A 13,010-nucleotide genomic window follows, 5' to 3' on the forward strand; every position below is an offset into this window, starting at 1 on the left:
CTTAACAAGTCTAGATGGCAAGACATGGATGAGCAGAAAAGTAAAGCCATGTCATCCTACTTTTAGTAGTCCACCTCTTTAACACTTTTACCACATTGACTTCTACCAATCCTCTTAGAGTCAATTGTTATGATCCTGCTTGTAAAAGACATCTTCCTAACCATGAAGCTTTGAGATGTGTTGTGTAAAAATAAAGAAATGCATGAATTTGGCTTTTAAACAATTTAGGTGAACCTTAATTGACATAATGATTGAGGTGATAATGAAATTTAACAGGATACACTAGTACCCAGTTGATAGGTACTAAATAGGGATTGCATTAAAAAATACTGACTTATCTGTCAGTTTTGTTATATTACTGAACTCCACTGGGCAAATAACTGAATGTTAGACTCAACATACAAGTGACTAATGTAACGACAAAGTGACTTCTCAAAATGAACATTGAATAGAATACAGTCGCCAAGCTTTGAAATTAAGTTGTTTTCTTCCTTTATATCCCTTATTCTCTCTTTTTACAGAGTCCAGGCACAACGTCTTTGGGAATGTCTGTCTTCAACCTTAGTAATGCTATCATGGGCAGCGGAATATTGGGTCTTGCCTTTGCTTTGGCCAACACAGGAATTGTACTCTTTATGTAAGTAATTCATATGCCAAATTTCTTTGGCAGTTTGACACATACTATGGTTGAATGAAAAATAACACCACTTCCATAATTTCAGTTTAAATAGGGATGTTTTAATGGATGAAGTAAGAAAATTATCTTTAACATGAATTATTTTGTTGTTAGTATTTATGTCTCCAAGCAGTCAACTCTATTTGCACATACCTCTGCCAAAGCTGGACAACTTTTAAAACCATCATGAAAGAATTCCACATTTTGTTTCTTCAATGAGGTCCTAACAGTCCTTTCTACTAGTTCGAAAAAAAAAACAACAATTCTTTTGAGTATATCACCTTTACATTTTTTGGGGACTAGCAATGTAGAATACTCATTTCAGTATCACCATAAACAACTTGAATTTGATGTTGAATTTCAATTGGAAGGGGCAATCAAAATTTAATTGTCACATCGCTTACTTACTGCAGGCTTTCACTTCACAAACAATAGCAACAGAATAGAACAGAACCTTTTCTCATAGCAACTTCCTAACTATTGAAGTCAAAGAACAGAGGCTAAGGAATATATAAGAGCTTCTAGCACATCAGTACTGCTACCTGTCAGTGATACAACTTTGGGAGCATCATTTTTCATTCAATCCTTATAAATATTCAATTGAAGGAAAGACAGACAAAATTCTAATTTTCATATTTTAATGCAGAGGTTTACCTGATCTGTGTTTTCCTAACTAGTGCATAAACAAAATACACAGGTGTATGACATCAGTGCTGTTACTTTCTCAACCTGGTACATGTTTATCTAGCTGCATTTGCATGCTTTTAAACTGCTAGGTTGGCAGGAGCTGGAGTGAGATCAGGAGCTCACCCCATCACTTGGTGTTAGGCGTCAAACCTGGGTTTCCAGCTGACAAACCACTGAGCCACCACACTGCTCATTAAGTAAAAATACTAGACATAAATATGCACACATAAAAAAAATAAATAACACATTTTATATTTGAAATGTTTTGCAAAAATGCATTAGTAAATCACTTAGTGAATGGCATGAATTTGCATGTAAATATGTTTTTAAAAAATACAACCTGAAATGAAGCTGGGATGAAATAAATTTAAGGTGGGTAGGTTGAAAAAGTGGATGAAACCAGAATGGACAGATACATTCATTCTTAATTTGAAATGCATGTTTAAACTCCATTTCTGTTTAAAACAGAATGAGTAGTGTTATGTCCTGAGCCTGCAAAAGCAGGCTCGGGACATTGCTATGGTCCTGGGGTTGCTGCAAGCTGCCCGGGACCAGACTGAGCGGCACCAGCCTTGCGGGCATGCACGAGGCGCAAAAGCGCGCCATTAACTGTAACTGTTTTGCCCGGGAATCCGGACACAAAAGCAGAGACCTGCAAGTCTCATGGTTGTTGGAGTGAGCAGAAGGTGAAATAAAGAGCTGTTGATTCAACAATGTGTGATCTTCATTTGCCATCGAACGAAGGACTTAACACTGGTGACGAAGGTGGGATTGCTTGCAAGCTCAAAGAAGAGAAGCTGTAAGACTTACCCAAGGAGTCCTTGAAGAAGGGAAGACGGCATTAAACTCAGCGTTCTAGCCTGCCAGTACAGCGTCGCTGGAGGTCAGCTCGGTTGATAGACTTCTTCCCAAGCATAGAAGTAAGAATGAGTTTGATGTTACTCACCCAGAGAGTTGGGAGTCTTATGTTGCAAGAGAAGATTGCTTGAAGGATGCAACTCTGTTGTGTGTCTGTGGGCAGGACGTGTTTGAAATTGCAGAAAATCTGGCGGCCCCTGCTCCTCTAGAGTCTGTAACATACACAGACGTAAAGAAGTTATTGAAAGACCATTTCCAGCCTAAGATGTCTGTTATTGTGTGGAGACACACATTTGAACAGAGGGACCAGAGGGCAGGTGAATCAGCCAAAGAGTTTATTGCGGCCTTGAGAAGAGCAGCCAGATGATGTTAGTTCAAAGATCTTGAAGAAAGGCTGAGAGACCATTTTGTATGCGGTCTAAGGAACAGGGACTTACAACAGAGGATTTTTGCAAAGGAAGATATCTCGTTCCAAGATGCTCTACGAGAGGTGACGGCTAAAGAAGCAGCAGGCGGGGCAGTCAAGAACATGCGGCCCATCAGGAACAACCCGGAGGCAGTCACCATGCACCATGAGGGCGTCCATGAAGGATCGGAGGAAGATCCTGAAGAAGAGGTGGATCGGCTTTACCAGTCCACAGAAAGGAAGCAGAAGGAAGGCAGAGAAAAAGCTCCAGCAGTGCCCAAATGCTTCGGGTGTGGAGGTCGCCATAAGAGAGCTGACTGCAGATTCCGTTCTGCCATCTGCAGAGTGTGTGGCAGGCAAGGCCACATAGCATCCATCTGTTTGGGTCGCCAGAAGGTACAACCTCGAGAAGAATTGCGTCTGAAAGGTACCAGGGTCCCCAGCCAAAATAGGGTGGGTTTCTGCGCGTCGCGCAGGATTATTTGCAGAACAGGCACACACAAACCCCTCAAGAAAAAACTGTCACTTAAGGTTAGGTTGCAAGGGGTTCCTGTAGCCATGGAGCTGGACACTGAGTCCGCTCTTTCAATTATTTCCATTCATACATTTAGAAAGATTTGCAACAGTAGTGGTGTTCAGGCCAAACTTAGGCCATCCAACATAATACTAACAGATTTTCAAAATTCCAAGGTGTTTGTAAAGGGGGAGGCCACTCTTACAGTGCAACACAAGGATTTTGAGGGTCCACTAGTGTAGGATGCTAAGAAAAAGACACAGGCATGTCTTGAGCAGAGGTTTGAAGCTGCAGGATACAGCTTGACAAACTCTGAGTTTATTCTTTTTTATATACTTTTTACATACATAGGCTTTGCCATTAACTGCTGACATTTTACATTTAGAAGTTTAACCTTTAGCTGTTGACATAAAGTAATTGAAAAATTCCTTCATATAAGCAATTATTTTCTAGTAACACATTACCTGTTGAGAGCAGGTAAAACAAATACAGGTAAATTAGGAAAGGAGAAAGAACTGATAAAGACAAGAAGAGATAAAGACAGGAAGAGATAAGGGGGAACTTATTATTTAGGTAGGTAAGATATTAAGTCAAAAGGGGGTGATCTTTTGGCTGCTTCCTTGGGACAAAGGGTATCAAAAGGTTATGAGGTTTGTGGGGGGGCAATGCATGGCAGTTTGCTGCATGTGCAAATTCCTCCACATCCCACCTTTTTCTATTTTATTAATGAAGACATCTTAAGCAGGAGTAGTTAGTGGGTCTTAGCTTAGTATGGAAAATTGCAAGACATCTTATTAAGTAAAGAAAAAAGACATTGAAATAAACAACAACAGCTGATAAGGATAGCAACTATTATAATGAGATATTGAACAATCTTTCCAAGAAGGCCAATGGGAAGCCATGACCATAGAGCACTCCACCAATTTCCTAAGGTATCAATTTTTAAATCAGAAGCCAAATTATGTAAAACATTAATTTGCTTTTGAATAACGCCAGATTGATCAGAAACATTGAAATAACAAATAAACTGAAGCTGGGACATACACAGGTATAAGACAGGTAGAGAGTAGATTTTCCATGTCATATGATTCAGAAATACAAAAGTCTGTCACTTGTGTTACATTTAGCTAATTGCACCTAGATATTATATTTCATCCGTGATTCTAAAGGATGAGTGGGAGCTTGAGCCCCCACACAGTAATTAAGAAGGAAAGAGAGGCAAAGAATGACTAAGGAATTTGCAGTCAAAACCACAAATATGGCAGCGCATAAATTCTCTGGTATAAGTTCTTTTCCCTGTTGCCACAGAACCATCTGTGCTTTGGAGATTAGGTTTTTCACATCGCCCCAGGTTGTTGGTCAGCTGCGATGGCGAGAGCAAAAGGGACGTTGTGCTGTCTGAAGAGTCACCTGCTTCATTTCCAGTATTGGGTTCTGGACTTGATGCCATGACATCTTTGGCTGGTTGCACACACTGGGCTGGAATCCAGAGAGGGCCTGTAGGAGCAAGCACAGAGCATAGCCTCGCCCCCAAGTTAGTAAGGGAATTGGATCTAACCAGGTTTTATCAGACAATTGCCAATAACATACCAATGGATTAGGAAGCACAGCTTTCTGCTGAAAGTGACGCTGGTAGACAGTAGTTTTTTGAAAAGAAATATTTAGCTGATTTAAAGTTATTAGGACTTTATTGACTTGATTATTTATCCATGCCAAATTAGGTACCCTTGATCCCTCCTTTTTTATTTGTTTATGAAGGCAGTCCTTAAAGGACCGATACATATGTGAGAAACAAAGGATAGCTGCTGTAAAGTTAAAAACAAAGCCATAAGATTGGGGTCGATCCTGGGCATGATGTAAGCACTTGTAAGATTAAAAATAAGTTGGCACACATAATGAGAATAAGAAATTAAGTTAAAAGTCTGTTGAGAAAAGGTGTGGAAAGCTAAAATAGCAGCAGAAGAGATAAGTTATTCTGAAAATAAAATTGAAAATCAAATTTTGGGATAGGAATAACAATATTAATTAAATCAGTCCCATTTCAAGGACAAGCTTGATTGTGTCCTAAGGTTATTTCAGCAACAGCCTGGATAAAAGATAAAACATTTTGGGATGGGATAAGTAAAGCCATTCAATACAATAGGCTTTTTGCGCTTCTAACACAGCTAATATTCCTGTAAGTATCTTACTAGTAAGAAATATCAAAAGTATTAAGTGACAATTCCTATGTGGAATTCTGTCCACAAATTGAGTACTCAAGTACTTAATTTGCTCAACTGTGGTAAATGCTGCAAGTGGAACTACAAATGAGATCTCCAGGTTGTTTTCCTTTAGTCAATAAGTTAAATTCCAAGTTAATCAAAGATGGAAACAAGTTTATATTAAGTAGGTTAAACATTTACAAAACTTAAATAAAACAATTCAGAGTTATTTCTTTTGGTTGATATATAAAGATTTTGCCAGCTGAAACTGCAAGAGCGGGGATTAAATTTCATCTCCATTCGCAAACTGGAATTCTAAGCAGAGAGGAAAAAAAAAGTTTAAAACTTTTCTTTCTGTCTCTCTTGCTCTTAAAGCAACACAGCCACTTGAAAAACAAAAGAGACAGGAAAAGTTTTTTGTTACAAACTTTTCACCACTAAAAATTAGTTTTCTCTCCTTGACATGCATTTTCCATAAATTCTCTCACACATTCTCCATGCAAACACTTACTATTACTTTTCAATTACAACAATAAAATCTGCAGTTTTTTATTTCTTTTACAGCCTGGGAGAGAGTGGGTGGGGGTGGGGTTTGAGGGTTAACACACACACTCAGGTATCAACAAATTAATTCATTCATTTTCATTCTAACTGCTTGTATAAACAATTCCACATACAAATATTTCATTTTATACTTTCTCCAGGCAAACTATTTATTTTTAAATAAGGCCTTTTTGTATTGTTGTTATCAGAGAGGGTTTGACCCTCTTCCAAGTCTTGGAAATAACACAGAACAACACAGACAAACATATATATACAAATAGCAATAAAACAACATTGATTTAGACATATGGCTTGTCCTGCAAAAAGCGAGAAAAATCATGAGATGATTCCAACCAAACATGTGGCTTTTTTTTTTGTTTTTTTAAAAAATAGGGCCCTTTTAATCATCTCCTATTTTTCTCACCATTCCAAGCCCAAGCATAATGTTCTGTGTGGCCACACATACATATACACATATACACACATATACATAAACAAAAGACACATCAATTTGGGGTTTGAGGCTAAAACAGGCCTCCCCTTTTAATTAAAAAGGAGGAGAACATTTATGGTTAATTCCAACTTATCCCAGCAATTTCAAAAGACATTGGGGAAAGACTAAAAGGAATATTGAAGGTGTGAAGGGTGGGGAAAATGTAGCAGCCTCCTCTCCTTACCTCTTGACAAAAGGGAATTGAATAGAGCCAGATTAAAAGGGGAAAAAAGAAAAAAAAACTTGCTTTCAGTTCTTTGAATTTTCTTTTCTTTTTCTTCCGTGGCTTTAGTTGTTATCAGATAAACTAGCCAGCTGGAGGTTTACAAAATTTTTCAGTGTTGTCTTGTTAAAGATTATTTATACTTCTACACATCAACACAAAGCACCATCAGACATTGTCTGACAGGGTTAAACTTAACAGCTACTTGAAGTTTCAAAACATCCCAATTGTTCAAAACACATTGCAGAGGAGTACATTTTAATTTAATTTGTTTCTTTAAATTCCTCTGACCATTCCCCATATATATTTTTTCTACTTCAAGATTGTTCCTCTAATATTTTCCTTATGGGGGTGTATGGTGGCTGTAAGGAGGCAAAAGAATTAGCCTCTTCAGAAGGAGCTGAAAATCCAATTAAAGATGCTTTCGGAGGCACAGTTTTTACTTTGATCCTAATCAGGTGTGGGGCTTGTAGTTAATTGTTACCCTGCTGAAGCATCTGAGCCAAATTTTTCCACTGCTTGATGGCATTGATGTAATACCTGTACTGGAGCCCAAGATTCAAGATGTAAAGTATGCCCTATTTTTTTCCCAATCTTGTAACCTAAGCGTCCAGCGCTTAGGATATCAAGGGGAATATTTCCCTACCTCACCCATCAGCTTCCTTTTTCATGCCTGATGTGTGTAACAGGAATCTGAATTCCTTTGCTGGTGCTGAGATAGATTGCAACCCTTACTTACCACTGAGGGGTCCCGTAGGACGAAAGTGCACTTAGGGGTCTATTCCAGACGCTGGTAAGTAAGTTGGCTGTTGCTCCCTCGGAAGGGGGGGGGCTGTCCCAGTTGCTCCATGGGAGGGCTGCCCCACGTTGGGCGCCAGATGTAGGATGCTAAGAAAAAGACACAGGCATGTCTTGAGCAGAGGTTTGAAGCTGCAGGATACAGCTTGACAAACTCTGAGTTTATTCTTTCTTATATACTTTTTACATACATAGGCTTTGCCATTAACTGCTGACATTTTACATTTAGAAGTTTAACCTTTAGCTGTTGACATAAAGTAATTGAAAAATTCCTTCATATAAGCAATTATTTTCTAGTAACACATTACCTGTTGAGAGCAGGTAAAACAAATACAGGTAAATTAGAAAAGGAGAAGGAACTGATAAAGACAGGAAGAGATAAGGGGGAACTTATTATTTAGGTAGGTAAGATATTAAGTCAAAAGGGGGTGATCTTTTAGCTGCTTCCTTGGGACAAAGGGTATCAAAAGGTTATGAGGTTTGTGGGGGGGCAATGCATGGCAGTTTGCTGCATGTGCAAATTCCTCCACACACTAGATGTGTTGGTTGTTGGGGGTGAACGAACGAGTCTTATAGGACTCGATTGGTTTGAGGCCTTGGGAATCCAGGTTACTGGGCTGCAACATTTGCAAACGCTGGGCCTAGCAGAAGTCTGCGATGTGTTTAGATGTGTTTAGTCCACAGCTTGGGTCCTACAAGGGGCCTCCAGTTTCTTTGAGGCTAGACCCGACCATCACACCCATTAGGATTAAGGCTAGGAGAGTACCCTTTGCACTCAAGGGCAAGATTGATGCTGAGCTGGATAAATTGATACAGCAAGGCATTTTAGAGCCTGTAGATTCAAGTCCATGGGAAACCCCCATAGTAACGACTCTCAAGGCTAATGGGGACATACGCATATGTGCAGACTACAAGTGCACACTAAACAAGGTGCTGCAACAGCACGCGTACCCAGTTCCAGTAGTCAGCCATATTTTGGCCTCCCTCACAGGGGGGGCAAGTTTTTACAAAGCTAGATCTGGCACAGGCATATCAACAATTACCCGTTGATGAAGCAACTGCTGAGGCACAGACCATTGTAACGTATAGGGGTGCATTCAAGGTCAAAAGACTGCAATTTGGGGTAAATGTAGCCCCTGGCATATTCCAGAGTGTCATGGGGAGTACTTAGGGGTATCCCTGGAGTCTGCCCCTATTTTGATGATGTCCTTATTGCTGGAGAATCTTCTCAAAACTTAGCAGAGAGGTTAAGGGCTGTTTTGCTCCATTTTCGAAGAGCAGGCCTTAAGTTGGAGAAGGACATGTGTAAGATAGGAGTCACTTCTACTGATTTCTTAGGATTCAGGATAGATGCTCAAGGTATTCACCCTGCTGAATCAAAGTTACAGGCTATACAGCAGGCTCCAAGCTCCAAGTCTAAAAGTGAGCTGCAGGCTTTTCTGGGCCTCTTGAACTTTTACAATGCATTTCTCCCTTACAAAGCTGCAGTAGCAGAACCATTATATAAGCTTTTAGACAAGCAGGCATCTTGGCAGTGGACAAAAGTCCACGGAAAGAGCTTCAATGAGGTCAAGGCTTTGCTCACGTCTAATGCTGTGCTTACACATTTCAATGAGCAATTACCTGTCTGTATTGCCTGCGATGCATCTCCGTATGGGGTGGGAGCTGTACTTAGCCACTTGAGGGCTGATGGAACTCAGGTTCCTGTGGCATATTACTCTAGGACTCTGTCTTCTGCTGAGCATAATTACGCTCAAATAGACAGGGAGGCATTGGCCATAGTGGCTGGCATTAAGAAATTTCATGATTTCTTATATGGCCACCATTTCACGGTCTACACAGATCATAAGCCTCTGCTGGGGTTGTTTACAACTAACAAACAAACCCCTCACATTATTTCCCCTAGAATGCTGAGGTGATCCATTTTCCTGTCAGCATATGATTATACTTTAGTTCACAAACCAGGTAAGGAAATGGGCCACGCTGATGGCCTAAGCAGACTACCTCTGAAGCTGGTAGAAGCAAACCCTGCTCCTGCCATCAATATTCTCTCCATTCAGGAGTTGCCAGAATCTCCCCTCAATGCCAGGGATGTGGCTGCAGAAACTGCCACAGATCACACTCTTACACGTGTGCTTTCATGGGTATTGTCAGGTTGGCCTGACAGAAGTCCAGGTACGGAGTTTCAAAGCTTCTGGCTCAAGAAGCACGAGTTATCCACTTTTAAGGGTTGCCTATTGTGGGGTAGCAGGGTAGTTATCCCAGCCTCATTGAGGGCTAGAATCTATGTCTCTCTGCATGAGGGACATCCTGGTATTGTCAGAATGAAAGTGCTTGCGCACAGCTTGGTAGCCTAGGCTAGATAAGGATATAGAGGCTCAGGAGCACGGGTGTCAGTTGTGCCAGCAGTCACGGCCAGAAATGCCTCAGGCACTGGTTCATAGGTGGGAGGAAACTCAATCACCATGGTCCAGAGTGCATATAGATTATGCTGGGCCCTTTCAGGGACAATTCTTCTTGGTTGTTGTTGATAGCCATTCCAAGTGGCTAGAGGTTGTTCCTGTTTCCTCCACTACTACTGCCAGGACAATCCAGGTATTGAGAGACATTTTTGCTGCACACGATGTTCTCGTTTCAGATAACGGTCCTCAATTCACTTCTTCTGAGTTCCAGGCTTTTCTTCAAGCCAACATGATCTGCCATGCAACTTCAGCTCTTTTTCACCCCTCCACCAACGGAATGGCTGAGCGTATGGTGCGTATCACCAAGGATGCCCTCAAGAAGCTGACTTACGGTAACTGGCATCACAGGTTAGCAGACTTTCTTCTTGCACATTGGACCACACCTTGTACTTCTACTAGAAAGAGCCCGGCTGAACTATGTTGGGGCCGCAGGCTCATAACTAAGCTAGACAGACTGCACCCTGATAGGGTGGCATCTCAGACTTCGCAGCCTAGGGCACCCAGGAGCTTGCAAGTGGGTGCTGCGGTCTGGACTCGGAACTACAGGCCTGGTCATCTTTGAATTCCAGCTGTGGTCTGCAAGGTGTCTGGACCTTTGTCATACGAGGTGTCCTTGGACGACGGCCGCGTTCTCCAGCGGCACATAGACCAGCTGTGTAAGAGACTGGACTCATCCTCTTCTGCTCCTGACTATGCTCTGGGGGGGGAGGAGGGTTATATTGTGCATTTTGGGGACCAATATCAGCAGTCACTGGCCGCTGAGGAGGCCGGGGAAGGCCCATCCCAAGTTTCCGCAAGTGCTCCCAACAGGAATTTATTGGGAAGGGAGACATGCTCCACACCCACACTTACTCCAGCCAGGGAGTCACACAGGGGGTATCCACACTATTCACAGACATCAAACAGCACTCCAAACAGGGAGACTGACCGGGGGTATCCAAATAATTCAAGACATACAAGAGAACTGGCATCAACACAAGACAGCTGGCCCAGTACTGTAATTGCTCCCAGAAGGAAGCCATTTGGAAGGGGGTAAGCAGAGAGGCAACTCCTGACTCTGTCACCTCAGGCACAGACTGGGGGGCCACAAGGCACTGGGGCACGGCAACTATCCCAGACCATCCAGCTGCAGGTTTTGGGGGTGAAGGCTTGTATCTCCAAGGAAGGTCCATTGTGGACCTGGAGAATACCACAAGCCCAAGGAATACTGGGTGGAACTCAGAGGGTCCAGCCAGCCTAAAATTGGGCAGGTCAACCGGGTATGGAGAGGAGCACCAAACCTGGTGGGCAAGCAAGCAGGCCAGGCAACAGAACCAAGGTCACCTGGGCAACTGGAGCAGCAAAGAGTGGGCATCCCAAACCCGGTAATTGAGCAGGGAAGCCAAGGGTGTTCCCTGGGTCCGAGGAGGTCGCAATGGGTTAAAAACTCCTTAGGGAGTTTGTAAAGTGGCTGTCAAGTCATGGGGTAAACAAGGCAGTAATGCCATAAATGAATGGTGGAGTTATTGGTTTGTTTTTGGAATGTCAGGTACAATTATTCCCAAAACGATAGCATGGTATCAGACAAGGGTGTGATTCATGAGTATTGTCAATATCCACAGTCCATGCATTTGATTTGATGGAAGCTTATACCACGTTCCTTCAGAGAGATCGCACATGTGTGCGGAAAAAGTTTCATCTGGGGGGAAGGGGTGTTGTGTCCTGAGCCTGCAAAAGCAGGCTCGGGACATTGCTGTGGTCCCGGGGTTGCTGCAAGCTGCCCGGGACCAGAGTGAGCGGTGCCAGCCTTGCGCACATGCGCGAGGTGCAAAAGCGCGCCATTAACTGTAACTGTTTTGCCCGGGAATCCAGACACAAAAGCAGAGACCTGCAAGTCTCATGGTTGTTGTTGGAGTGAACAGAAGGTGAAATAAAGAGCTGTTGATTCAACAATGTGTAATCTTCATTCGCCATCCAACGAAGGACTTAACAAGTAGCATTTAAATGAAATTCACACATATGTAGGAACTTTTTAATAGTCAGATGGTCAAACATTGCTGCTTAGCTTCTTATTTAATTTCTAAAGAAATTTTAAGTTTGATTCTTAAGACCTAATCTCATGCAAAGTATTCTAAACAATGAGTTATGTGCTTTGGGGGGACTTTTTCTAATCAAATAATTTGCTAAAAGTTTTATTTTTTTAAATGTTGAATAAGCTTTCCCAGTTTGGTTCCATGGACGCATAGGACCAGTGCTTACTGAAGTCTTTTTTTTTTTTTTTGTTAAAAAAGTTTTTATTTTCCATTTATTCATACAAAGTACAATTAACCATTGGTACTGCCTGCCCATTCCCCCCAGGCTGCGTCCACCCTCTCTAAACCTTCCCTACTTCCCTCCTCTTTCTCTCCTCCCCTCCTACTCTCTTCCCCTCCCCATCTCCTCTAACCATCCTACTTCCTCCCTACTCCTTCCTCCCCTCTCATCCCTCTCACACACATGAACGCAGCATAGGGGAAATGCCCAAGCATTTGCCATGACTATATTATCATTACCCACCCACTCACCCACCCACCCACCCTCAACCCTCCCCCCCTCGCTTCCCAGAGCAGAGTACAGGGTTATTAATAAGAAGGTTAACAATAATAAAAAAAGGAAAAAAAAGAAAGAAAAAAGAAAAAAAACATCATACTTAACCTTTAACTCCCCTTAAATTAAGACATATAAACAAATCTCTACAAAATTTACTCATACAATAAATGAAACTTTTTTATATAATTTTTTTACAATTTTACAATAAAACCCCCTTTCCCAATCCCTCCCAACCCTCCCCAAAACCCTCCCCCATTCTTCCCAGAGCTAGATACAGAGTTAACTAAAACTTAGTAGAAAAAGCTTATAAACTCAAATAAACCACAAACAAATATGATTATATCCAATGAGCAAATTGTTAAATACATTAACTCTATTATGTATAAAAAAAAACAAAAAGAGAAAAAGAAGAAAAGAAAGAAAATAAAAATAATAATAAAAGGGAAAAACTAAACTATTCTACACTTCTAAGTAATATCTTAAACTTTAAATATAAATTATTCAAAAGCTAAATGATATTTTCTAATATCATACCTATATTGTATAAAATTTACCCATCTTTTCCACACCAAGAGATACTT

The 13,010-nt window shown here is 41.4% G+C and overlaps 1 protein-coding gene across 2 annotated transcripts in view; it reads left to right on the forward strand.

Moving 5' to 3' along the window:
- Positions 1-13,010, forward strand: part of SLC38A1 (solute carrier family 38 member 1) — a 196,640-nt gene that overhangs the window by 65,978 nt on the left and 117,652 nt on the right. For both annotated transcript variants that reach the window (XM_039355308.1, XM_039355309.1), the window contains one exon: positions 522-637. In XM_039355308.1, the coding sequence (XP_039211242.1) occupies positions 522-637 (116 nt within the window). The remainder of the gene's footprint in view (positions 1-521; positions 638-13,010) is intronic.

Source organism: Crotalus tigris, unplaced genomic scaffold (assembly GCF_016545835.1).
Source record: "Crotalus tigris isolate CLP2741 ecotype Arizona unplaced genomic scaffold, ASM1654583v1 scf7180000018670.1062102, whole genome shotgun sequence".
In the NCBI taxonomy this organism is placed as follows: Eukaryota; Metazoa; Chordata; class Lepidosauria; order Squamata; family Viperidae; genus Crotalus; species Crotalus tigris.